This window comes from Orbicella franksi, chromosome 1, assembly GCF_964199315.1.
Source record: "Orbicella franksi chromosome 1, jaOrbFran1.1, whole genome shotgun sequence".
In the NCBI taxonomy this organism is placed as follows: domain Eukaryota; kingdom Metazoa; phylum Cnidaria; class Anthozoa; order Scleractinia; family Merulinidae; genus Orbicella; species Orbicella franksi.
Window position 1 is genome coordinate 43495624 of NC_138145.1, and position 27424 is coordinate 43523047.

Genomic DNA, 27424 nt, shown 5'->3' on the forward strand with positions numbered 1-27424 from the left:
ATTCGTTGTTATACAGCTTGATTTAAATCCATTGAAACTTCTCTCGATTTTTTAATGATACTTTTTTCTCGGAGTTGCGAGAGATACGCCGACTGTTTCAGTTTCGACTTTTTCCAGTGCGAACTTCACTGTGGTAAGAAAAACTAATCTCTCATTTATTTCAACCAGTCCAAATTATTGGTCGGTAAAACTTGGTTTGATTTTGTTTGATTGATAACATGGGTGTCCATGGCCCATCAAGCTAGGCAATTTACGCGTACCACGTTACCCTGTTGGGGGAATGCATGAGGCAATGAGTATAACAAGGAATAGATCTGAACAGGTTGATTTTGTGACCTGTAGCTATCAATGCGTATTTCGGGCTTCTTGAGCTACTTTTAGCTTCTGAGGGAGTGTTCAAAGAAGACTGAATCGCGATTCACTGTTTTTCATTCCGTATCCCGGCATTAATTATAAAAGAATCCCGCATTCCACTTGCCAAAGAGTGCAAATCATTTTTGAACCTGAGGGTGTTTACATTCCGTACCCCGACGTTGTATGGTTTAAACCCATCTCGCCTACGCGCCAAACGCATGCATTTGTGATACAATCATACGCTTTTTTGTAATTTCGCCGGAGATACTCAAATGTTTCGTTGGTTCCTTGCAATTTTCAAAGGGAACAAAAATTGACGTAAGAAGCTAATCTTGTATTGTTTGCCTTGTTAGTTAAAAGATACATCTTTGCGATATTCTTAATATCACATAGCGTAGTTAAATTGAAGAAATTGTCTTCCAAGTTTTTCACTCAAATGCCGAAGCATTTTTGAGCGTATTTCAAGCTCAATTGACCCAATCACTCTGATCTGGACATTATTGGAAAGATCTTTTTCTCTTACATAACTTGAATATAAGTAATGCCAATTATGGTAAAAGGTGATGGCGTCGGAAGTGGAACAAAGGACAATAATCGTCAAGGTCGGTTTCGGCCGGCATAGGAGGCAAGATAATTAAAGTGTGCTCACAGCACTGATTCTTTCTATTCACGGTCGATAACACATTCAGTAAAGAACGAGGGGATTTACGATTTCTTCAGGTTATTTTCTTTATAATGGAAAGGTTTGATAAAGTCTGAACAGGAGGTAAAAAGCTTCTAGTCTGAGTCGAGCCAACGTGTCCAATCCTGGATAAAACGGCTAGCCAGGAACCCATAGCAGGTTTACCTCCAGCATTATTTATACACGTAGGTGGAGAGAAGTACCAAAGTATAATGTTATTTTGCACTATATATAGAGCTTGAGTGGTATATCATCTTTTCACAGGGCTTATAGAAGACGACGAAATGAACAATCTAGAAGACGTTTTTCAAGTCATCTGTGTTGGCTTGGCTATTGCAACTTTCCTTCTCAACACCGGTCGGGGTGTAAAAGCTATAGAGGTCTGCAAAGAATGTTTGATTTTCGTAAATAATGTGGCGCCGAAAAAAAAGGAGGAGCAGTTTGTTAAATTAGTTAGCACTGCTATCTATAAAACAATCTTCATGGCGTATCTTTTTATCTTTGATTACACAAATGCCATAAAATACGGCAGGCAACTTCTTGACATTTACCTAGAGCGTGGAAAAACAGGCGAAGATGAAGGCATTCTATTATTAGAACTAGCCATGATCTATGAAAAACAATTTAAATATGTAGAGGCAGGAAAACTTTATGAGAAAGCGATCAATGTAATGAGAGAAATTGGTAACAGGAGAGGGCAAGCAGTCGCTTACGGAAACTTAGGAGCTGTGTTTCTATCTCGTGGTGAATATGACAAAGCTAAAGAGTATCTCGAGAGAGCACTTGCTATCAAAATTGAAATTGGTGACAGAGCAGGAGAAGCAAGATGTCACGGAAACTTAGGAACCGTGTTTATGTCTCTTGGAGAGTATCACAAAGCTAAAGAATATACTGAGAAAGCACTTGCGATCAGAATTGAAATTGGTGACAAAAAAGGAGAAGCGGCAGATTACGGGAACTTAGGGGCTAACTTTAAATATCTTGGAGAATATGACAAAGCTAAAGAGTATCTTGAGAAAGCACTTGCGATCAGAATTGAAATTGGTGACAGAGCAGGAGAAACAAGCTGCTACGGAAACTTAGGAACTGTGTTTCTATCTCGTGGTGAATATCACAAAGCTAAAGAATATATTGAGAAAGCACTAGCGATCAAAATTGAAATTGGTGACAGAGCAGGAGAAGCAAGCTGTCACGGAAACTTAGGAACCGTGTTTATGTCTCTTGGAGAGTATCACAAAGCTAAAGAATATACTGAGAAAGCACTTGCGATCAGAATTGAAATTGGTGACAAAAAAGGAGAAGCGGCAGATTACGGGAACTTAGGGGCTAACTTTAAATATCTTGGAGAATATGACAAAGCTAAAGAGTATCTTGAGAAAGCACTTGCGATCAGAATTGAAATTGGTGACAGAGCAGGAGAAGCAAGCTGTTACGGAAACTTAGGAACTGTGTTTCTATCTCGTGGTGAATATCACAAAGCTAAAGAATATATTGAGAAAGCACTAGCGATCAAAATTGAAATTGGTGACAGAGCAGGAGAAGCAGGCTGTTACGGAAACTTAGGAACTGTGTTTCTATCTCGTGGTGAATATCACAAAGCTAAAGAGTATATTGAGAAAGCACTTGCGATCAGAATTGAAATTGGTGACAGAGAAGGAGAAGCAACAGATTTCGCGAATTTAGGAAACATTTTTCAATCTCGTGGTGAATATGACAAAGCTATAGAATATCTTGAAAGAGCACTTGCAACCAAGAAAGAAATTGGTGACAAAGAAGGAGAAGCATGCTGTTACGGAAACTTAGGAACTGTGTTTCGACAGGCTCAGGAATATGGCAGAGCTAAAGAATATCATGCCAAAGCACTTGCGATCAGGCGTGAAATTGGTGACAGAGAAGGAGAAGCAAGAGATTACATAAACTTTGGAACTAAGTTTCTATTTCGTGGTGAATATGAGAAAGCTAAAGAAAATCTTGACAAAGCGCTTGCAATCACAGTTGAAATTGACGACAGAGCAGGAGAAGCAGGCTGTTACGGAAACTTAGGATCTGTGTTTCAATCTCTGGGTGAATATGAAAAAGCTAAGGAATATTTTAAGAAAGGACTTGTGATAAGTAAAGAAATTGGTAACAGAAAAGGAGAAGCAGCAGAATACTTCAACTTAGGATCATTGTTTAGTTCGATTGGTGAGCCTGTCGTTGCTGAAGGTTATCTCGAGAAGGCACTTTCAATTAATCAAGATATTGGACACCTAGAAGAAGAGTTTGCATGCCTTTGTGAACTTACAGTCGTGAAGATAGCCCAAGAAAAGATCCAGGAAGCTTTTGAGTGTCTGGTCTTGAGCATGGAAAAAAGCGAAAGTTTGCGTGCTTTTCTAAGAGACAACGATCAATTTAAAGTATCGCTTTCAGATATTCGCAGCTTTCCTCATCGGATTCTCGCTGTCTTCCTTGTTTTTTCGGGGAATCCTGACAAAGCCCTTTATGTTACGGAGCTGGCACGCGCTAGGGCCTTGGCAGACTTGATGGCAACTGGGTACTCTATTGAAAAGCAGATCTCTGCTGATCCGCAATCTTGGGTTGGCATAGAGAATATTGTGAAACATGAAAGCAACTGCTCTTGTCTGTATATCTCTAATTATGAGAACGCAATGTTTTTGTGGATTATCAAAACAAGCGGAGTCATCCATTTTCGAACAATAACAGTAAATGAAAGCGATAACGCTGCCGGATCATCTGACAGCTTGGATGAGTTTTTTGCTAAACGCTTCCGCAGCTTTGGTGTTTTACCCGAAGAGGATTGCGAAGATCGATCTTTAAATGATATTGAGCCAAAACCAAATGTCTCTCATGAGGAGGAGCTCGCAACTTTGCGACAAGGAAGGGGTGAGGATGATCCCGAACTGAATCTAATCTTGTTCTACAATATGATCATCGCTCCTGTGGCCGACTTACTTGAGGGGTCCGAGATCATCATTGTTCCTGATCCCTGCTTGTGCCATGTTCCATTTCCAGCTTTACTTGATGACAGTGGAAAGTACTTATCAGACACGTTTAGGATTCGCATTGTTCCTTCCTTGACCACTCTCAAATGCATCCAGGACAGTCCAACTGATTATCACAATCAGTGTGGTGTTCTGATAGTCGGTGATCCTGAGGTTGGTAGAGTGCGTTACAATAGTCGTCGTACAACCTTCAAACCATTGCCCTTTGCAAGAAAGGAGGCAGAGATGATTGGGCGACTGCTAGGTGTTCAGCCTTTGTTAGGAGAGAAAGCAACCAAGCAGGCGGTGCTTGAAATGCTACATTCAGCAGGTCTGATACATTTTGCCGCACATGGTGATGCCGAAAGAGGAGAAATTGTCCTCTCTCCCGGGCGGTCTACTGAGAAGTTTCCTACAGAAGAAGAGTACCTTTTGACAATGTCTGACATTTCAGAAGTTCAACTTCGAGCCAAACTTGTTGTACTTAGTTGTTGTCACAGTGGATGTGGGAAGATCAGAGCCGAGGGAGTTATTGGAATTTCTCGAGCGTTCTTAGGATCTGGTGCACGCTCAGTGTTAGTGGCATTGTGGGCTCTAGAGGACGAAGCAACAGAACAGTTCATGAGTCGTTTCTACGAGCATCTTGTTGGTGGAGAGAGTGCCAGTGAATCTCTTCAAGAGGCCATGAAATGGATGCGGGGTAACGGCTGGTCTGAAGTGAAGCTCTGGGCACCATTTATGTTGATTGGAGATAACGTGTCATTTAAGTTTGGAAAATAAGGGTAAGTTCTCAGATAAGATAACAATAATTTTATCATTCTTGGGTTTTGAAGCCAGCAAGCAAATCATGCCAATTCTGTTTGAAGATTGCCTCAACTATTTGAGGATGTCTTTTAATATAAACTAATTTAATTTGGAGAGCGTACAATGCACTGTCAGAAAAGTTTTTTTAAATGAAAGGAGTTTTTACCATGTGATAAACTCTCGACTGGGTTAAACGTCTGATGGTTGAATTTCAGCAGCCAGGGCTATGTGTGTTAGTAAAAAAGGTTGGTCAATGATGGAAGGCGATGTGGTATCTTTTCAAAGTCGGTTAAAAATGCAAAAATATGAAATACATTGAAATTCTTTCATAATCAATAGTTCATCAGTGATTACACTGAAATCGTCTGTGATAGTCAACTTTGCGTCCTATCCTTTAACGCTGCGAGATTAAGAAACTGGCTGTTTAACGGTAAAATGGAATAATTGTTTGTCAATTCTATTGACCAATTAGAGCGCGCGTAATATCTCTGGTATTTTATAACGGTCGATAGCAACCACTGGCGTATTTCTCAGTGCTGTAAAATTCCGTTAGTTTGTTAATCCATGGCCAATAAGCACTCGTTTTAGTCTTTCGGATCGCCCCAAGTAAACCCAGACCTTTTTGGTGTTATCTTTTAGAACCAGAATTGGCTTCATACAACTGAGGAAGTGGCGTTTTTAATTTCTAATGAAGGCTTAACTGAGGTTACTTTACCCCACCCCCTCCCCCCGAGGGGACGGGGGTGCTTATCGTACCTTTTAGGGGTAAAACAGCGGTTTTGGTAGCTTTTAGGGTGTTTAGCCTCATACGTCGTACGGCGGGAGTGTCAGTGTATGCGTTGATTTAGAATTGGTACCTCTTAGAGGTGACAACATTTCAAGCCGCGCCCACAAAATAGGATCTTGGTACCTCTTAGGGAATCTTTTCAAAATTTCCCACAAGCACCCCCGTCCTTTTTACATAGCAGTCCCCGCGGGACTTTACCCTGTTTACATCAAGAAGGAAGCCATTTCAGTTGGCGAGTGAGTCTTTTGCTTACTTACAGTAACTGGTTGTTTTCCTGTTCTTACAGAGACGTTTTGCATCAGCCTTTTACTTGGGTCTGACACTGAAATCCAAGATGATCGTCGCGAGGCATTTTCCCCTCGACTTGTGTCCCGAGTACGAACAAGTTTGAGGCAAAGTGACATTTTAATTTTTGAGTGGAATAACTCCGTGACAAGACTGATTTATGTGATAGGAAAGTAGTAACAAGTGATCAGTGATTAAGTAAATAGTCAGTAATAAGTGATGAAGTCCTGATTTCCCTTTACAAGACCATCAAATTTTTAAACAAACAGGTGATGAGAAACACGAAAATCGTGAACAAGGAGATATTGTCTTGATGAACTCTTAAATTCTCAGAGCTAGCATCAACGGAAATGTATGGCAATAAGACGGGAGAATCGCCATTTTGAGCTTAGGACAGAACTGAAGATCACTGGCAAGAGATTCAGCAAACTTAAGTTTTTCCATGAAATTTTTTGAAAACCTTGGGTCGTTAAGATAAAGTAAATCCACATGTGGCTGGTTTACATGGGAAAAAGTCGTCGCTGGTGGAACGGTTACCCCCATCCTCCTCGACCAGCCTGTACTTAGCGTTTATATCAGAAGAGTTGTCCATTCTGACCGCAGCAGACATTGGCCACCTGGAGTTTGCTCATTCTCTCTATGTCTCTTTTTATCCCGGCTAGGGGTGGGTAGTGATATATTCTCCATGCCTTCAAAACAAGGTCTGTTCCACCAAGGGGCACCCTGTTGCCCAAGATTTTTCGTGTACTAAGTAAATGGCTCTCTGTTATTGATAAACCCTCCTACTATACAGAGCTTTCCTCCTTGTAAAACAGCTCAGTGTTTAAGTTTTACACGCCGTGTATTACACTGTCATAAAACACGACGGGCATTTGAGAACACGGAGATGTAGAAAACACGACTCGCAGGCGAGTGTTTTCTACATTTCTCGAGAGTTTTCAGATGTCCGATGTGTTTTATCACAGTGTAATACTCGGCTTAGGTTTCTTTATTTGCTTTATGATATAGATTTTACACGCCGCGAGTAGAAACAAAGAAAATGTTTTTCTCCATCTCTAACAAAAATGTTGACTAGAAGTAATGTGGCAAAAAACAATAAAACACTCTTTTTCTGTTTTATATTCTGATAAAACATGGCTTTTTTTACCAATCAGTGCGTGCGCAGGGTCCCATCTCCCTTATAAACTTATTTCAGTTACATTAAAATATTTTAGTTAACCGTAGTAAAAAAAAAACAAAAAAAAAACTAAGAAGTGTAAATAAAGTTCAGTTCCTCGGCCGCGCTTGTAAAATGTCAATTTTTGTCTCTTCTGCCTGTAGGAATATCCCATGTTATTTTCATTTGCAAGATGTAACGATGACTTAGCTTAGGTAGTCTTAGGAAAAGTAAACACATATATTAAAACACTTTTTGCTACCATGTCACGATCTTAATTTGCTGTCGACAACATTTGTATGATTGCGGCTTACATTGATACGTTTGGAATACATTTGTTTTCTTATATCTTTGATATATTTTAATATCTTTTCCGTAGTTTTATATTTTACTTTTAAAGTCAATTGCAAAAGAGCCAACGTAGTTGGTGGAGCCTCTTTAAATAAAGTTGGTTGATGTTTTATTATCATACGCTGTGGTCACTGCTTTCTCCTTTCTCATTGACTAACACCCGGAGGGGGACTCCCATATAAAAAGGACGGGGGGCTGCTTGTCGCACCTTTTAGGGGTTAAAAAAAGTAGTTTTGGTGCCTCTTAGAGTGTTAAGCCTCAAAAGGTTCACAGTGGGAACTGTTTCGGCACCTTTCCGAGTATTGAACCGAAGAAATAGGACAGGCTTTAATGAGTTATGTAAGAATTGGTATCTCTTAGAGGAGAAAAAAATTGCAAGCCACGCCCACAAAACAGGATCTTGGTACCTCTTAGGGGTTGTTTTCGGGTGAGGTAGCAGCTCTCGTAAGGTCTCACATGAATGGCTTGATACCCCTTGAGAGAAGAATAGAACAAACAACAGAAACAATGCCCCCAGCCCTAAAACAATAACAGCTGCTAACTATGAAGAGAATTACAAGCTTACGAGAGCTGCTACACTTTTGTTCTTATCAAAATATCCGACGAGCAGCCCGTGCTTTTTATATGGGTATCCCTCCTCAGGACTAACAGTCCACGCATTCCTTTACTAATGTGATCTGCTGGCGCATATGTCAGATTAAGCTAGATTATAAATCTTGGAAACCATCGCGCAGTGAAGCAAACATGTCTTGGCTGTTAGTCGTGATTTTCTTAAAAACAATGTGTAACTTCAGCTGGGATTAGTCGGAGATATTAATTACCAGCAATGTAAATCCGAATTGCAATAATGGGTATGTCTGTAACATGCACTGTAACAAAGCACCTAAGAATACGCATGCATTGTATTACATTAAACAATACAGTTCTTATTATGATACTACCAGTAGAGTGATTTCACAAACCCCGATTCTTATATGCTAATTAGAATCCTCCACTGAATGCTAATGAGTGTGTACAAAAAGATAAAACTTCCACACGTGCGCCTACAACAGACAAATAAACAAGATGTTTTTAAACTCTTTTTCACTGAACAGATCTACAAGCAATTTGTGTTCACAATCCAGATGCCGCTTGGAAACGTTCATAAAGCTTAGCTTCAACAACTGCAATATGTCTGTTATTCGATGACAAGAAGAAATAACTCGGATGATTACGCGCACACGCTAAAACGTGCTTAAAAAAGAACTAATTGCGTTTTGGCATTCAAAAGTACTGTGCGTCTATAGACAGTTCAGTACGTAAATAGGACGTGTGCGCATTTGTGGACATTTGTGGAGAACTGTTGAAGTTACGTTTTGCCGTATCTTCTGGACCGTTTTGAAGAGTCTCGCCCTTCTTTCAGATAAAAGGGCAACTAATTTCATGCACACAGGCATGAGCCAGCGTGGGTGCCGCCAAATCTGACCTCTCGCTTTGTAAGCTTTCATTTCCTTAAAAACGTGTTCTATTTTTACCCTACTCTCAGACAGAAGCTTGTTAAACCTTCGCGCTCGCCTTCTGTCCCTGTTATTTAATAAAGACATCCGGTTAGCTCTTACGGGTGTCAGTAGTGACCCACCATCTGGATACGCCTTATCAGCCAGAAGTTTTGCATTGGGTGGTAGATCCAAGTTATGCCCTGGACCAATATGTTCCATCAGTCGAAAGGAAACCGCATCGTGCATGCTGCCGACCCTAGGAATCCAGCCTGAACAAAGCGGATATGTCCTTCATTGTCCATCACTAGTTGAGTATTCCTACAGTGATAGTGCTGATATTAAAAGCAACAAAAATGCCAAAATATTAAACACCACCGCTTGGATCTCTTGTGCGTCCATTTTTATTTACAACAGTGATTCCACGAATTTGCATCTTTTGCACGTGTGCAATTTTTTTTTTTTTAAAAGAAAAACATCATTTTGCGCTGGCAGTCATCCTTTTAGGAAGTCCCAAGCAGGGCTTTTCTCAAAATGTCAAATTTATGGCGCCCATGGGACGCAGAAATCGAAGAAGAGTCGGTGCGTTCTGAAAACAACCAGGATAAAGGTAAAAGCTTCAGTAAAAGTATTCCACGCTGATGACTCCATGTCAACGAAAAGCGGAAGCTGTTAAAAGAAAACTTGAGAATGAATTGGTCGCTTCATCATTGGATAGTTCGGAAGAAGAGAATGGTAGGTACGAGGAGAAGAAGCGAAAGATTGATCGCGCAAAAGAAGCACAACTTGCCCATCAAAAAATGTGTCAGAACGCCATGGACACCATGAACAATGTGAACGACTTGTTCACAAAAGTGAATACCTATTTAGACAAGGCCAAGAAATAAGGAAGAAAAAAGCCATGTTTTTGCTCAATATTTATTCTAGTCGGGCAGTTCTCAGTTATTTAATTGAACTGTTTAATGTAAAGTTTGTTTAACGCATTTTGACCACTAAAATATAGTTTCTGTTTGAACCTGTTTTGCTCGGTGCACATAGCTAAGCTTTCTAAATCGGTTCAAGTTTCAAGCGAGACCTAGATTGAAATGAGATCGAGAGCGATTCTGCTCGATAAACAGAGATTAAAACATTGGAAGCATTGTTGTTTGTGTTTGCGAGAAACCATCTGGAAATTAGAACGGTGTACCTTAGAACGTGCTGGCTCTATTGTTATTCTTGCACATTAGCATTTAAGGATTCCAATTAGCACATAAGAATCGGGGTTTGTGAAATCATTCCAGACCTTGAGCTAAGGGGAGGGGTTGGGGGTTGGGCCTGCCCTGCCGGCTTCTCTTCCTTCTGCGATTTTTTCTTGTTTTACCCAAAGTAAGGGGGGCGGCCCCCCGGGTCCCTCACCTAGATCCGCCAGTAACTACCCTAATAACACGTGGTTAGTGGCCAAAAATCCCGAATTGAAATTCACGCTACTTGCCACCAGCTATAGATTCCGAACACGTACCAGTCTCTCGCTTGTTGCAATTGTTCGCTATTTCGACTGCGCTCATTCGATTCACGTCAATAATGAAGATTGACTATACTGAGAATTGGGGCTGCGATATTTAAACTGTAGATGCTAAGAAAACTCAATTGGAGTTTAAATCAGTACTCCTAAAAAGAAAGTAATAAATAGGAGAATGAAAAGAAAAAGAAATCATATTTTATACGAACACTGAAAATTATAGAAAAAAGTAAGATTTGTTTGGAAAACAGCGATTTTTTCCAACCGAAATTGCAATTGTTGAAAACAGCTAAAAACCGTGGCCAATTTTCGAAAACGTGAACGACGGATTTGTGTACAGCTTTTCTACCAATTTCTTCAAACCAAGACATGTCAACCGACATGTTGTGACGTCATTACGCAAATGTAACTTTACATGCTTTGTTATTTTTTTGTGCAGTTTGCGCAGACCTAACCAAATCTTTTGGGATGATAACTGTATTACACCTGTATTACGACGTATATGGAGGCTGATTCATCTGTACTGTAAAGAGAAAGCTCTGTTGAAAGTAAAAATCAACGAAGACATGGACGAAGAAATAAGTGTTTTCTTTTTATTATTCAGGAAATAATATATCTGCGTTTGAAAGCTCGTAAACAGTCCCTGACTAGGTGAGGAAAATCCGTTGTTTGATGTATTGATTCTTCACCGGGATTTTGCAAAATAAAGGTTACGTTGCTACAGTGTTTGAAAAAGTTTGCGTTAATTAGGTCGCTTCGAAATAACTTGTAGATATTAGGACGTAAATGAGGATCAACCCATTCCATGGACAATGCTGCGCCATAGCTATCGGATGGTCTGTTTAGAAATTGCCATCATGGGTTTTATGTCAATTGCGTGGGCCGGAGAGCGCCATGATAACTAAATAGGTGGCTTAAGCAACGACGACGGCGACGCCGAAGACCACGTCGAGTCAAAAATCAATTTATATTTTACCAGCGAAATTCGCGATTGTCTAGATCTGTTCAGTGCGTCAATGGCTCTAAACCCGTGCTCAGGCTAACCATGCAACGACAGCGTTCAGTTTCGAATGGAAAAACGAAAAATAAGCCGTTGTCGTTCGCGTTCCTCAGACTACACAGAACTTGCCCATTACATGTTGTTGTTGTTGTTTTGCAGAGGACAGCAAAGAAATGTACAAAGATTTATAACGCACGTGCACAGCCATTGTTTTGCTCATTAAGCCTTATGTTTGGTAACATTCTCTTTGCCGTCGTCGTCGTGGTTTGCTTAAACTCCCTAATATTTCAAGTAAACAAATATCTTGCCGTTTTTGGCTTAATTTCAAAGGATTTCTCAACTCGTGAATCATGCAACATAGAATTCTATTACCTTAGCTCGCTGTTAGTGAAGTGCTATGCAATGAAAATTAATTTGCATATAAACTTGAGTCATCCTTGGCGCCCAAGCCTTCAACATGGCGGCCACAATGGAGGACCTTCATCGAGTTTGTCAGTGTTGTCGCAATCTGCTTAAAACGTAAGTATAGATTGTTTGCTTACACCCATTATATACTCTCATCGAGACGACTTGCTAAAAATTCGGGTTTTTTAAACTTTCTTTTCTTTTAAAACATAAATCTTACTGAATGATCTATTATCGAAATCAGAAACATATAATTTGCTTCTGTCGAAATACACGGCGTGCTTAGTAATGATGCCGACTGTTTACGAACCAGTATCGACGTGAAGATTCATTAACTGAATGTTTTTTTTGAAACTTGCGTCTGTTCGGTCAAATCTACAAGCGGTAGTGAGGGACTGGTGGTTGATCGTCGGGTGGGTGTTCAAAGCACGAGCAAAGACATGTTTACATTCTAAGTTACTAATTTGTCACTGACTTTTTTAAAGATGTTTCTTCAACACGTTTCGTTTAGTGCTTAACGTTTTAGGGGTTGAAACTGAAAGGCTTTGCACGTGATTCAAAAAAGGCAGCACGTTAAACGCGCACTCTTAGAAGGCGACATGCAAAATTCAAGAAACGCATCGCAGAACTCACGCGCGTGCTAAACAGAGTCGCGCGCGACGTTTTCTGAATAGGCCAATAGGCTATTTGCGTTTGCTTTTCGCCTCTGTGTCAAAACGAGCGCGCGCGCGCTTGTACAGTAGAACCCCGCCTTACGGTCACCTCGTTAATTACGTCACCTCGTTTTTACGGCCAGTCTTTTTTGTCCCGGCGAAACGCTCATACATTTTCTCATAAGAAAACCCCGTTTAGGCCACTCTGTTAATACGGCCAACAGTCACATTCTGAAATCCCAACTGTTTTTAATACTGTATTTCCCCGTTAATATAATACGGCCTCTCGAACCAATTATGTTCATTTTTCTATTGTTATTATTACAGGTTTTGATTGAACTTTCAACTTTTTTCAAAATCATACCTACATTTTGAATGCTTATTAAAGAGCAGTTGCTTAGAGGTGAGTTGTGATGTCTGTCAAGAAGTCACTTAAAATAGACCAGTTATGAAATTTTGATCCTATCCCTTCAATATAATGCGGCCACCTTGTTAATACGGTGAAATTTTCATGGCCAGTTGGTGACCACTGTATGAAATCACGTGTAAAACTTTCCAGTTTCAAATGATGAAGGTTAAAGCACTCAGTAACCGAAACTCTTGAAGTAACATCTTAAAAACAGTCAATGACAAGCCACATGTTTACAATATCATATCCTGACTACAATAACTCAGTGTTCCAATATATGTTTACATGATGAAAAAAATTTTTTTTTTGGTCGGAATTGTACCCGCCCACTCTTTCTCGAGTCATTTTTTTACCGATAATTTACATGAAAAAAGGTTGTCCTTTCTTACCAAGTCCTCCCTCATGTTCTATAACTATGTCCTTATTAATCATATTTCTGGTTTTTAAATGATCTTCTGCAAAGATCACGCGCAGACAGAAATTTCGTTTATTTTGTTTCCGCTTGGCACGTCAGATGCTGCGAAACTGAAATGGTTTTAAGGATGGATAATTTATGCTAGCAACACAGTTATAAGCAGTAACACACAGACGCACCTCTACAGTTTTTGTTTATAAGAACGAACGGCTGAATACAGGTTACTGCGCAACAGTAAGTTAGTCGTTATTTTTTTTTTTAAACAATGCATTTTTTGGGCTTCCACTGCTAACATTTAACATATTCGAGATATCACAAAAACCTCCTCAAATGATGTAATGCTTTGTCGGGTCAAGGCACGCTCGGATTTCCCGGATTTAAAACCTCTGCTAGCACAAATCTGCTAGCAGTCTATTAGTGACTTGCCCTGGAAATGCTACATGACCCACCCGACCAGTTCTTCGGATTTCCTACATTCAGGCTTATGAATAGACTACAATGATCAAGAACGCACCTTTATAGTTAGTTGACAAAGAAACTGCCCACCTACCGACACTAAGTAGAACTTTAAATCGTAGCATGATACTACAAACAAATGTTCTTTACCGTGTACATGTACTGCATGGCTTTGCTGTACGACCTTTACGGAAGTCAGTTTTGGGATGTTCTGTGCAAGCAACATCACCTACCGATAAACTCGAATTCATTCGTTGTTATAAAGCTTAATTTAGCTCCATTAAAACTTATCTCGATTTTGTAATGACTTTTTCTCGGAGTTGCGAGAGACAAGCCGACTGTTTCAGTTTCGACTTTTTCCAGTGCGAACTTCACTGTGGTAAGAAAAACTAATCTCTCATTTATTTCAACCAGTCTCTCTGATATGGGCTATATAGGTATTTGCAGCTCCAAAGGGTAGGGTTTTTCAGCTGTTTTGGTCATAAAAAGGGTATCGAAAAGAAAATCAACAAAAGCCCTTCACAAATTATGTTTATGGTAATTTAACATTGGTCTGACCTAGGGAACTAATTATAACGCAGGTCTGAAACGGGGTTTAGATTTAACGGTCAGGTCATGCAAAGGGTTTCGAATTTTTGGTCAGGTCACAAATAGGGCAGGGAATATCGCAGATTTTGGTCATAAATAGGGTAAGGGTTTTGGGAAGCGGGCCGCACACCCCTACTCAATTTGTTTGGTAGTATCACCCTCTCTCTCCCCCCCCCCCCCAAGGGAGTTAAAACCCATCTCTTGTACGCGCCAAACACATGCATTTGTGATACAATCATCTGGTTTTATTTTGGAATTTCGCCGGAAAGACCCAAATGTTTCGTAGGTTCCATGCACTTTTCAAGGGGAACTCTACTGATTTAAGAAGCTTATCTTATACTATTTGCCTTGTTAGTTGAAAAGTAGAGTTTTGCGATATTCAAAATATTACATACCGAAGTTTAATCGAAGAAATTTTCCTCCAAGTTTTTCATTCAAATTTCGAAGCATTTTTGCGCGTATTTTAAGTTCAATTGACCCAGTCACTCTGATCTGGGTATCATTGGAGAGATTTTTTCCTCCGGCAGAACTTGAATATACGTGGTGCTAGTTGATGAGGTCGGAAGTGGAACAAAGGACAATGCTCGTCAAGGCCGGTTTCGGCTGGCACAGGAGCCAGGATAATTGAAGTGTGCTCGCAGTACTGATTCCTCCTATTCACGGTCGATAACACATTGAGTGGAGAAAGGGCGGATTTAGGATTTCTTCAGGTTATTTTCTTTATAATGGTAAGGTTTGATAAAGTTTGAACGGGAGGTAAAAATCTTCTAATCTGAGTCGAGCCAACGTGTCCCATTCTGCATAAAACGGTTAGCTAGGAGCCCATAGCAGGTTTACCTCTAGCATTAAGTTCGCCGGTACTCATTTATATACGTAGATGGAGAGAAGTACAAAAGTATAATGTTATTTTACACTATAGAGCTTGAGTGGTATTTTCTTTTCACAGGGCTTATAGAGGAGGACAAAATGAACAATCTAGACTACGTTTCCGAAGTCATTTGTGTTGGCATGGCTATTGCAACTTTCCTTCTCAACACCGGTCGGGGTGTAAAAGCCATTGAGGTCAGTAAAGAATGCTTGATTTTCGTAAATAATGAGGTGCTGGAAAAAAAGAAGGAGCAGTTTGTTCAATTAGTTAGCATTGCTGTCTATGAAACAATCTTCATGGCGTATTGTCTTATCTCTGATTATACAAATGCCATAAAATACGGCAGGCAACTTCTTGACATTTATCAAGATCGTGGAGAAACAGGGGAAGATGAAGGAATTCTATTATTAAAACTAGCCATGATTTATGAAATACAATTTAAATATCCAGAGGCAGGAAAACTTTATGAGAAAGCGATAAATATCACGAGAGAAATCGGTGACAGGAAAGGGGAATCAGCCGCTTACGGAAACTTAGGAGCTGTGGTTTCATCTCTTGGTGAATACGATAAAGCTATAGAATATCTTGGGAAAGCACTGGCAATTACAATTGAAATTCGTGACAGAGCAGGAGAAGCAAGCTGTTACGGAGAGTTAGGAATTGTCTTTCAAGCTCTTGGGGAATATCACAAAGCTAAAGAATATATTGAGAAAGCACTAACCGTTAGAATAGAAATTGGTGACAGAAAAGGAGTATTAACAAATTTCGTGAACTTACGAATTATTTTTCAGTCTCTTGGTGAATATGACAAAGCTAAAGAGTATCTTGAGAAAGCACTAGCGATCGGAATTGAAATTAATGACAGAGCAGAAGAAGCAAGCTGTTACGGAAACTTAGGAACTGTGTTTCACTCTCTTGGTGAATGTGGCAAAGCTAAAGAATATCTTGAGAAAGCACTTGCGATCAGAATTGAAATTGGTGACAAAAAAGGAGAAGCAGCAGATTGCGGAAACTTAGGGGTTAGCTTTCAATCTCTTGGAGAATGTGACAAAGCTGTAGAATATCTTGAGAGAGCACTTGCAATCAAGAAAGAAATTGGTCACAGAAAAGGAGAAGCAAGCTGTTACGGAAACTTAGGAACTGTGTTTCAACATGCTTGTGAATATGGCAGAGCTAAAGAACACTATGAGAAAGCACTTGCGATCAGGAGTGAAATTGGTGACAGAGAAGGAGAAACAGCAGATTACATAAACTTAGGAACTAAGTTTCTATCTCTTGGTGAATACGGGGAAGCCAAAGAAAACCTTGACAAAGCACTTGCAATAACAGTTGAAATTGGTTACAGAGCAGGAGAAGCAACCTGTTACGGAAACTTAGGATATTTGTTTCAATCTCTTGGTGAATATGACAAAGCTAAACAATATTATCAGAAAGGACTTGTGATAAGAAAAGAAATTGGTGACAGAGCAGGAGAAGCAACAGATTACTTGAACTTAGGATCATTGTTTCATTTTATTGGTGAGCCTGTCGTTGCTGAAGGTTATCTCGAGAAGGCACTTTCAATTAATCAAGATATTGGAAACCTAGACAAAGAGTTTGCATGCCTTTGTGAACTTACAGTCGTGAAGATAGCCCAAGAAAAGATCCAGGAAGCTTTTGAGTGTCTGGTCTTGAGCATGGAAAAAAGCGAAAGTTTGCGTGCTTTTCTAAGAGACAACGATCAATTTAAAGTATCGCTTTCAGATATTCGCAGCTTTCCTTATCGGAATCTTGCTGCCTTCCTTGTTTTTTGGGGGAATCCTAACGAAGCCCTTTATGTTGTAGAGCTGGCACGTGCTAGGGCCTTGGCAGATTTGATGGCAAGACGGTACTCTGTTGAAAGGCAAATATCTGCTGATCCACAATCTTGGATTGGCATAGAGAATATTATGAAACAAGAAAGCAACTGCTCTTGTCTGTACATTTCTAATCATAACAAGAAAATGTTTTTGTGGATTATCAATACAAGCGGAGTAATGCATTTTCGAACAATAACAGTAAATGAAAGTGATATCGCTGCCGGATCATCTGACAGCTTGGATGATTTTTTTGCTAAAAGCCTCCGCAGCTTTGGTATTTTATCCGAAGAGGATTGCGAAGATCGATCTTTAAATGACATTGAGCCAAAACCAGATGTCTCTCAGGAAGAGGAGCTTGCCACTTTGCGACAAAGAAGGGGTGAAGATGATCCCGAACTGAATCTAACCTTGTTCTACAATATGATCATCGCTCCTGTGACCGACTTACTTGAGGGGTCCGAGATTATCATTGTTCCTAATCCCTGCTTGTACCATGTTCCATTTCCAGCTTTACTTGATGACGGAGGAAAGTACTTATCAGACACGTTTAGGATTCGCATTGTTCCTTCCTTGACCACTCTCAAATGCATCCAGGGCAGTCCTACTGACTATCACAGTCAGTGTGGTGTTCTGATAGTCGGTGATCCTGAGGTTGGTAGAGTGCGTTACAATAGTCGTCGTACAACCTTCAAACCATTGCCCTTTGCAAGAAAGGAGGCAGAGATGATTGGGCGACTGCTAGGTGTTCAGCCTTTGTTAGGAGAGAAAGCAACCAAGCAGGCGGTGCTTGAAATGCTACATTCAGCAGGTCTGATACATTTTGCTGCACGTGGTGATGCCGAAAGAGGAGAAATTGTCCTCTGTCCTGGGTGGTCTACTAAGAAGTTTCCTACAGAAGAACAGTACCTTTTGACAATGTCTGACATTTCACAAGTTCAGCTGCGAGCCAAACTTGTTGTACTTAGCTGTTGTCACAGTGGACGTGGGAAGATCAGAGCCGAGGGAGTTATTGGAATTGCTCGAGCGTTCTTAGGGTCCGGTGCACGCTCAGTGTTAGTGGCATTGTGGGCCCTTGATGACAAAGCAACAGAGCAGTTCATGAGTCGTTTCTACGAGCATCTTGTTGGTGGAGAGAGTGCCAGTGAATCTCTTCACGAGGCCATGAAATGGATGCGGAGTAACGGCTGGTCTGAAGTGAGGCAGTGGGCACCATTTATGTTGATTGGAGATAACGTGTCATTTAAGTTTGGAAAATAAGGGTAAGTTTTCAGATAAGATAACAATAATTTTATCATTCTTGTGTTTAGAAGCCAGTATCCTTTAACTTGCATTTCATTAGAAGTAGCAAGATCCCGCCAAATCATACCAATTCTGTTTGAAGATTGCTTCAACTATTTGAGAATGTCTTTTAAGGTATCATGGTAGGTGGATTGACAGTGTTTGGAAATCGCGCTCTTACGCTGGCGATTTGAGAGAAAACCCAATCGACCTATATATTTTCTGAAAGCGTAATAGTTATAGAACACAATCATATCTTTGAAATTTTCTAAATTTTATTGTCGCAGTGAAATTAAAAGAAATACCCAGAAACACTGCTTCGCTTAAACTGGTTCGCTTCCGTGCGTGAATTATCGGAGCGAAGCGATCAACATCGGAAATATTTTCTCACACATCACCCTCAAAAAGGATGTCAGCGATTTTCCAGATGTCGTTTGGATTTTTTTTGTACGCCCTCCTAAAGTTTCATGTTTTCAAGGCGGACGTTTCCTTCTACTAAAGAGGCCATAACTTTGAAACGGAAGCGGAATTAAACAAAGCTCGAAAACCTTTTTCGAAGGAGGTATCCTGGAACATACCTGCCGATTTTCAGCCAAATCCGTAGGAAGACGCGCGTAAACGAACTAAAAATGTTCATCCTGGTATGCAGTTTATTTTATCGAGAAAAAGACGAAAAGCCTTTTATGAGATTGGTATGATTAGGTGTTAAAAATCCCCTCCGCACTGACAGATGTCGGCGTGGGTCAGTTTACCACAACAGTGACTTATGACAACTTGAAATAAACAGATGTCTAAAATTCTGGCGCGGAAACCAGTCGTAGTGAAATCGTCCGAGAAGCGACAAACTACCAAGAGCTTTATACAGGTTTGTCTTTAAGCTGGCGTGATTTCGTTTACTTAAAAGATTTCGTCGGCGGCATTGGTATTATGTTGCTCAAGTTTAGGCTTCTTCGTTCTCGAGACATGTTTTGAAACCATGCCTCGTGAAGGCAAAAGAGGAAATGTCGAGGTCTACATCTGCGCTTGACTCTCTCATTGTGGGAGTTTCGGAATCGCGTCCGTTCTCCAGTAATTTCGTGCGACGATCACTTGTTGTAGTTTGTCCTTCAGCTTCATTGGCGGGACTTGTGTCCTCGAGTTCCTTCAACAATTTTGCTTGGTTTAATACAGTGCTACCGTGGGTCGCTGAGAGCCAAATACCTTGTTCGACGCAATTCGCTTTACACGTGACAACTGGCGGTGAATTTTATTTAGAGGTGTCAATGCGCCGTAAGGGGTTAATGAGATTTAAAAATAGCTTTTCTCTTTTCCTTAAAAAGTAAAATAGCTTTTTTCCCATTCCTTTTGCAAAATATTTATTTCAGTCTTCTCAATTTGAACAGCAAAAAAAAAAAGAAAGAAAAAAAAAAAAGAAAGATTTTTCGCATTTTTCGTAAAATTCACCCACCATGACACCTTGATATGAACTAATTAACAAATAACGAAGCCTCGACTGTGCTCTGTTCTGTTGTAAAGCACGCAGGAAGCGGTAGAGCACGAAAGAAGTGTAGGGGAAAACACGAGACGTAGTCGAGTGTTTTTCCCTACTTCCTGAGTGCTCTACCGCTTCCTAAGTGCTTTACAACAGAACAGAGCACAGTCGAGGCTTCTTTATTTGTTTTATGATAAAGAAACAGATAATTTCCCCACGCATTCGGCTGAATTTTCAAACCAAACTTTATTTTCCAAACGAGCAAAAGTGGCGTCAGCCGTGCACTGTTCTCTGATAAAGGACGCTAAAATAAGCCAATCACAATCCTCGTTAGAATTGTTCAAATAATTTGATTGGCTAACGAAGCGACAGCTGTCAATCACAAACTTGATTTCAGCTAAGCTTTCAGTTTTGAGTAGTTTGAGCGGCTTTCGAGAGAAGAACGATGCCTTCAAAGTTCGCTTTTAAGTTAATTTTTAAATACGGATCTAAAGGCAGGTAAAGGTTTATAGTCCAGAGGAATCCGGCCGTATTGTCGCCCAGGAAAACGAGCACTTTTCCAGTGGAAATTACGAAACGCGGAGCTCAAAGCTTGTGGATGAAACTGCGAAATGCCGAGTTGAATTTGAAAGGAGCTGCAGTTATTTACGGCTTGTAGCCACATGCAGCAAGATTGCCCGAACTAGCGTAAAAGTTAGAAAGACTTAACGGCTCCCACTGGTTCTACTCCGAGCACAGAAGAGAATATCAGAGCAAGTTTTGCACTGACCACTCGTCGGTTTACTTCGCTTAGATGACCGGGGAACGAGCGTTACTACACTGCATGTAAGTGTTGTTTGAGCAAATGAGCATTTTTAATTGTAAATTTGCAAAAATAAAGCTTCTCATCATAAACAGAGACAGTTCAATCGTTGTTTTCTGTCGTTGTTTTACTTCTTAGTATAATTTCTGCCTTCGTAACAAATATGTTATTATCGAAGCACTGTTTAGGTTGAGAATTTGTGTATTTCGCTACAGCTGTACATGTTTTGTCAGCGGGAATCTAGCAAAACTTGTTATTTTAGTACAGTTTTAACACTACTGTTGCTAACAATGGTCTCTGTGAGCCATATTTACTGCAGAAAAATAGCTCGCTTCTGCTGCGTTTGTCTGAGTCACAGGGGATGTTTAATTTTGGTCAAATTTGTCAAAATTCCGTCGCAAAAATTTGGAAGCCAACTTACCGTCATCAACCCGTGTTCTGTTCTCTGATAAAGCACGCTGTTTCAGCCAATCAGAGCGCGCGTTATATGGAAACTTTATTATAATTTAATTTGGAGGGCGTACAATGCACTGTCAGAAAAGTTCTTTGTAAATGAAAGGACTTTTCACCATGTGATAAACTTTCGACTGAATTAAGCTTCTGATGGCTGGATTTCAGCAGCCAGGCCTATGTATTCCAGTAAAAAAGGTTGGCCAATGATGGAAGGCGACGTGGTACCTTTTCAAAGTCGGTTAAAAACGCAAAGATATGAACTTCATTCAAATACATTTTTAATCAATGGTTCATCAGTGTTTACGCTAAAATCGTCTGTAATAGTGAAATATCCTTTTGGATTATGACCAAAATAAGACTTACAAACTAAAGTCGGGCAATTTTGCGTCCTATCCTTTAACGCTGCCAGATTCAGAAACTGGGTGTTCAACAGTACAATAGAATATAGGTTTGTCAACTCTATTGACCAATCAGAGCGCGCGTAGTATCTCTGGTATTTTATAACAGTCAACAGCAACCACTTGCTTCTTTCTCAGTGCTATGAAATCACGTTAGTTTGTTAATCCATGGCCGATAAGCACTTGTTTTAGTCTTTCGGATCGCCCCAAGCAAAACCCAAACCTTTTTGGTGTTATCTTTTAGAACCAGAATTAGCTTTATAGAACTGAGGAAGTGGCGTTTTTAATTTCTAATGAAGGCTTAACTGAGGCTACTTTACCCCACCCCCCCCCCCGGAGGGGACGGGGGTGCTTGTCGTACCTTTTAGGGTTTAAAACAGCGGTTTTGGTACCTTTTAGGGTGTTTAGCCTCATACGTCGTACGGCGGGAGTGTCAGTGTATGCGTTGATTTAGAATTGGTACCTCTTAGAGGTGACAACATTTCAAGCCGCGCACACAAAATAGGATCTTGGTACCTCTTAGGGAATCTTTTCAAAATTTCCCAAAAGCACCCCCGTCCTTTTACATAGCAGTCCCCGCGGGACTTTACCCTGTTTACATCAAGAAGGAAGCCATTTCAGTTGGCGAGTGAGTCTTTTGCTTACTCACAGTAACTGGTTGTGTTCCTATTCTTACAGAGACGTTTTGCATCAGCCTTTTTCTTGGGTCTGACACTGAAATCCAAGATGATCGTCACGAGGCATTTTCCCCTCGACTTGTGTCCCGAGTACGAACAAGTTTGAGGCAAAGTGACATTTTAATTTTTGAGTGGAATAACTCCGTGACAAGACTGATTTATGTGATAGGAAAGCAGTAACAAGTTATCAGTGACTAACTAAATAGTCAGTAATAAGTGATGAAGTCCTGATTTCCCTTTACAAGACCATCAAATTTTTAAACAGACTGGTGATGAGAAGAGAGAAAATCATCAACTAGGAGATATTGTCTTGATGAACTCTTAAATTCTCAGAGCTAACATCAACGGAAATGTCTGGCAATAAGACGGGATAATCGGCATTTTGAGCTTAGGACAGAACTGAAGATCACTGGCAAGAGATTCAGCAAACTTAAGTTTTTCCATGAACTTTTTTGAAAACCTTGAGAAGTGTAAATAAAGTTCAGTTCCTCGGCCGCGCTTGTAAAAAGTCAATTTTTTTCTCTTCTGCCTGTAGGGATATCCCATGTTATTTTCATTTGCAAGATGTAACTATGACTTAGCTTAGGTAGTCTTAGGAAAAGTAAACGCATACATTAAAAAACTTTTTGCTACCATGTCAAGATCGTTAATTTGCTGTCGACGACATTTGTATGATTGCGGCTTACATTGATACGTTTGGAATACATTTGCTTTCTTATATCTTTGATATATTGTAATATCTTTTTCGTAGTTTTATATTTTACTTTTAAAGTCAATTGTAAAGGGGCCAACGTAATTGGTCGAGCCTCTTTAAATAAAGTTGGTTGATGTTTTTATTATCATTCGCTGTGGTCACTGCTTTCTCATTGACTAACACCCGGAGGGGGACTCCCATATAAAAAGGACGGGGGGTGCTTGTCGTACCTTTTAGGGGTGAAAAAAGTAGTTTTGGTGCCTCTTAGGGTGTTAAGCCTCAAAAGGTCCACATTGGGAACTGTTCCGGCAGCTTTCCGAGTATTGAACCGAAGAAATAGGACAGGCTTTAATGAGTTATGCAAGAATTGGTACCTCTTAGAGGAGAAGAAATTGCAAGCCACGCCCACAAAACAGGATCTTGGTACCTCTTAGGGGTTCTTTTCGGGTGAGGTAGCAGCTCTCGTAAGGTCTCACATGAATGGCTTGATACCCCTTGAGAGAAGAATATAACAAACAACAGAAACAATGCCCCTAGCTCCAAAACAATAACAGCTGCTAACTATGAAGAGAATTACAAGCTTACGAGAGCTGCTACACTTTTGTTCTTATCAAAATATCCGACGAGCAGCCGGTGCTTTTTATATGGGTATTCCCTTACTAATGTGATCTGCTGGCGCATATGTCAGATTAAGCTAGATTATAAATCTTGGAAACCATCGCGCAGTCAAGCAAACATGTCTTGGTTGTGTTCTGCGCAACAGGATGTTAGTCATTATTTTCTTTGAAACAATGTCAGCCGCCATGTTGTGACGTCACTGCGCACATGTAACTTTACATGCTTTGTTATTTCTATGCAGTTCACCTGTATTATGATGTAGTTTGAGGCTGATTTATGAAAGCTCAGGATCCGAGAAAACACTGTTGAAAGTAAAAATCAACAAAGGCAGAAGAAGAAAACTGTGGTTTTTTTATCATTTATAAGGTAATCTATCTGTGTTTGAAAGCTTATAAAGAATCCCTGACTAGGCGAGAAAAAACCATTGTTTGATGTATCGATTTTGCACCGGGATTTTGCATAATAAGGGTTACGTTGTTACAGTGTTTGAAAAAGCTCGCGTTAATCGAGTCGCAGCGAAGTAACATGTAGATATTAAGACGTACAGGGAGATCAACCCATTCGATGGACAACACAGCGCCATATCTATGAAATGGCCTGTTTAGAAATTGCCATCATGGGTTTTATGTCAATTGCGTGGGTCGGAGAGCGCCATGATGACTAAATAGGTGGCTTAAGCAACGATGACGGCGACGCCGAGGACTGCGTCGAGTCAAAAATCAATTTTTATTTTACCAGCGAAATTCGCGATTATCTTGATCTGTTCAGTACCCCAATGGCTCTGAAAACGTGCACAGGCTAACCATGTAACGACAGCGTTCAATTTCAAATGGAATTACGAAAATTAGCCGTTGTCGTTCGCCTTCCTCAGACTACACAGAACTTGGTCATTTCATGTTGTTGTTGTTGTGCAGAGGACGGCAAAGAAATGTACAAAGATTTATTACGCACGTGCACAGCCATTGTTTTGCTCATTAAACCTTATGTTTGGTGACATTCTCTTCGCCGCCGTCGTCGTAGTTTGCTTAAACTCCCTTATATTTCAGGTAAACAAATATCTTGCCGTTTTTCGGATTAATTTCAAACGATTAATTAACTCGCGAATCATCTAACATAACATTCGGCTACCTTAGCTCGCTATTAGTGCAGTGCTATTTAATGAAAATTTATTTGCATCTAAACTTGAGTCATGCTTGGCGCCCAAGCCTTCAACATGGCGGCCACAATGGGGGACCTTCAACGAGTTTGTCAGTGTTGTCGCAATCTCCTTAAAACGTAAGTATAAATCGTTTGCTTACACGCACTACATACTCTCATCAAGACGACTTGCTAAAAATTCGGGTTTTTTAAACTTTCTTTTCTTTTAAAACATAAATCATACTGATTGATCTACTATCAAAATCAGAAGCATATTATTTGCTTCTATCGAAATACACGGCGTCCTTAGTAATGATGGCGACTGTTTCCAAACCAGTATCAACGTGAAGAATCGTTAACTGAACTTTTTTTTTTTTTTTTTTAAATTTGCGTCTCCTCGATCAAATCTACAAGCGGTAATGAGGGACTGGTGGTTGATCGCCGGGTGGGCGTTCAAAGCGCGAGCAAAGACCTGTTTACATTATAAGTTACTAATTTGTCACTGACTGTTTTTAAGATGTTACCTGAACACGTTTCGTTTAGTGCTTAACGGTTTATGGGTTGAATCTGAAAGGCTTTACACGTGATTCAAAAAGGCAGCACGTTAAACGCGCACTGTTAGAGGGCGACATGCAAAATTGGAGAAACGCATCGCGGGACTCACGCGCGTGCTAAACATAGTCTGGCGCGATATTTTCTGAACAGGCCAATAGGCCATTTGCGATTGCCTTTCGCCTCTGTGTAAAACGAGTCTTCGTACGAAACCATTCGTAGGAAAATGAGTTCTGCATACAAATTCATTTTCATCCAAATCAAACTTATTTTTATAAGAAAGGTTTTGCATGGTACTCTAGCCTGCAGTTCAGGCGTTTTCCGTATGTTTACGTGTTATCGGTACTCCTACACCTTAGGACCACTTTTCGTCTCTTGCGAGTTTGAATCCAAGGTGGCGCTTGCCTTATCAAAATGCGTGCGCTCGCTCGTCAAAATACTCCTGCACTGCAGGCTTATGTTACTCTAGTACGTTTTTAACGGGGAAGCTCTGGCCGGAGGTCCAGCCTCTTACCTTTTTGTATACCATTTTTCACACACTTTCTTAAAAACACTGCATCCGTTTTCTGAACATTTGGAATGAAGTTAATGAAAAATATTACGGGAGAACATCAAGCATTACCAGAAGAGATGTTAACCAAAAATCAAGTATTTGTATTCAGTTGTTCCGGCAGGAGTCAAGATACTCCCATTTCCCTACCCTTTCATATACCTCAACTTGTGTAATCCCTACCCTTTTATATCCCTGAGGCCTGAGAAAGGTACTCCTTTCGGGCGGAACCCCCCGTATAGGCTATTATAGGGAGTACACTCCCCCCCGGGTACATCGTAAGGTAACAATTTGCCACTGACTGTTCTCAAAGTTGTTCTTCATCAACACGCTTCGTTTAGCGCTTACAACTTCATCAGTTGAAACTGAAAGTTTTTTTCATTATATAGACACGAGTGTTTTACTGGAAAATACACCACTCGTAAAATTCATACGAAACTACACCCGGGACTCGGATGGCGTATTTTCCATATCCTCACTAGTGAAGATATTGATGACTTCACTGATATCATGTTTGAACCTTAAACTGTACTTAAATTTGTTGGTGCATGATCGAAACATCTTCGAATCTTCCTCGAAAGTCTTCGGCAATCTTCAGTAATCTTCCACATTTTCGGAAATTGTTCGGAAGGAGAATCTTTGATCGGAAATCTTCAGAAATTGGTCGGAAATCTTCGGAAAATCGTCCAAAACGTCGTCATTAGTATGTCTATATGATAAACAAAATAATGCATAGTTCCTTTTTCGATATGGAATATCTCTTCTCGTCTTCTCTTCTCTTTTCTTCTCAAAAAGACAGCTCGTTAAACGAACGCGCTTAGAAACTTAGAAATGTAGTGCGCGACTCACGTGCGCTATGTTTTTTTTATGTTTTAGACGTAACCTTCCAAGGGCGCTCGTATATTGAATCACGTGTAAAACTTTTCAGTTTCATCTGAAGAAGGTCTAAGCACTAACTGAAACGTCTTGAAGTCACATCTTAAAAACAGTCAGTGACAAACCAGAAACTTAAAGTGTCATCTCCTGACTACAATTACTTAATGTTTCAATACGTGTTTACATCATGAAGAAGAGTTTTTTAGTAAGAATTGTACCCGCCCACTCCTCCTCGAGTCATTTTTTACCGGTAATTTATCTGAAAAAAAGTTTTCCTTTCTTACCAAGTTCTTGCTCATGCTCTATAATTATGTCCTTATTAATCATATTTCTGGTTTTTAAATGATCTTCTGCAAAGATCACGCGCAGACAAACATTTCGTTTCTTTTGTTTCCGCTTGGCACGTCAGATGCTGCAAAACTGAAATGGTTCTAAGGATGGATAATTTATGCGAGCAACACAGTTATAAGCAGTAAAACACAGACGCACCTCTACAGTTTTTGTTTGGAAGAACGAAAGACTGAACACAGACTACTGCGCAACGGTAAGTTATTCGTTATTTTGTTTAAAACAATGCATTATTTGGGCTTCCACTGATAACATTTAACATATTATTCGAGATATCACAAAAACCTCCTCAAATGATGTAATGCTTGGCCGAGTTAAGACGCGGAGTTCCCTGCTAGCAGTCTATTAGTGATTTGCCTTAGGAAATGCTACATGACCCGCCCGACCAGTTCTTCGATTCCCTACCTTCAAGCCTATGAATAGACTACAATGATCAAGAACGCACCTTTATATTTAGTTGACAAAGAAACTGCCCAAATACCGACATCAAGTAGAACTTTAAATCGTACCATGACACTACAAACAAATGTTCTTTACCGTGTACATGTACAGCATGGCTTTGCTG

General features: G+C 40.2%; 2 protein-coding genes across 2 annotated transcripts; both read left to right on the forward strand.

The window, feature by feature from the left end:
* The first annotated feature begins 803 nt into the window (after positions 1 to 803).
* LOC145464642 (uncharacterized) lies at positions 804 to 4864 on the forward strand. Its single transcript, XM_081448517.1, has 3 exons — positions 804 to 1848; positions 2053 to 2824; positions 3059 to 4864. The coding sequence occupies exons 1-3, from the start codon at positions 1321 to 1323 to the stop codon at positions 4795 to 4797; spliced, it is 3039 nt and encodes a 1012-aa protein (XP_081304643.1). The 5' UTR covers positions 804 to 1320; the 3' UTR covers positions 4798 to 4864.
* An 11099-nt stretch (positions 4865 to 15963) lies between these two features.
* On the forward strand, positions 15964 to 18403 carry LOC145481505 (tetratricopeptide repeat protein 28-like). Its single transcript, XM_081459999.1, has one exon. The coding sequence runs from the start codon at positions 16844 to 16846 to the stop codon at positions 18260 to 18262; it is 1419 nt and encodes a 472-aa protein (XP_081316125.1). The 5' UTR covers positions 15964 to 16843; the 3' UTR covers positions 18263 to 18403.
* The last annotated feature ends 9021 nt before the right edge of the window (positions 18404 to 27424 follow it).

What these genes read in the sequence shown, in the direction of transcription:
- LOC145464642 (XM_081448517.1), top strand. Translation starts at nt 1,321, where the DNA reads ATGAACAATCTAGAAGACGTTTTTCAAGTCATCTGTGTTGGCTTGGCT. An exon ending in AAATTGAAATTGGTGACAGA is followed by an intron (nt 1,849 to 2,052) that starts GCAGGAGAAGCA and finishes GAGTATCTTGAG; the next exon opens with AAAGCACTTGCGATCAGAAT. An exon ending in CAAAGAAGGAGAAGCATGCT is followed by an intron (nt 2,825 to 3,058) that starts GTTACGGAAACT and finishes GAGCAGGAGAAG; the next exon opens with CAGGCTGTTACGGAAACTTA.
- LOC145481505 (XM_081459999.1), top strand. Translation starts at nt 16,844, where the DNA reads ATGGAAAAAAGCGAAAGTTTGCGTGCTTTTCTAAGAGACAACGATCAA.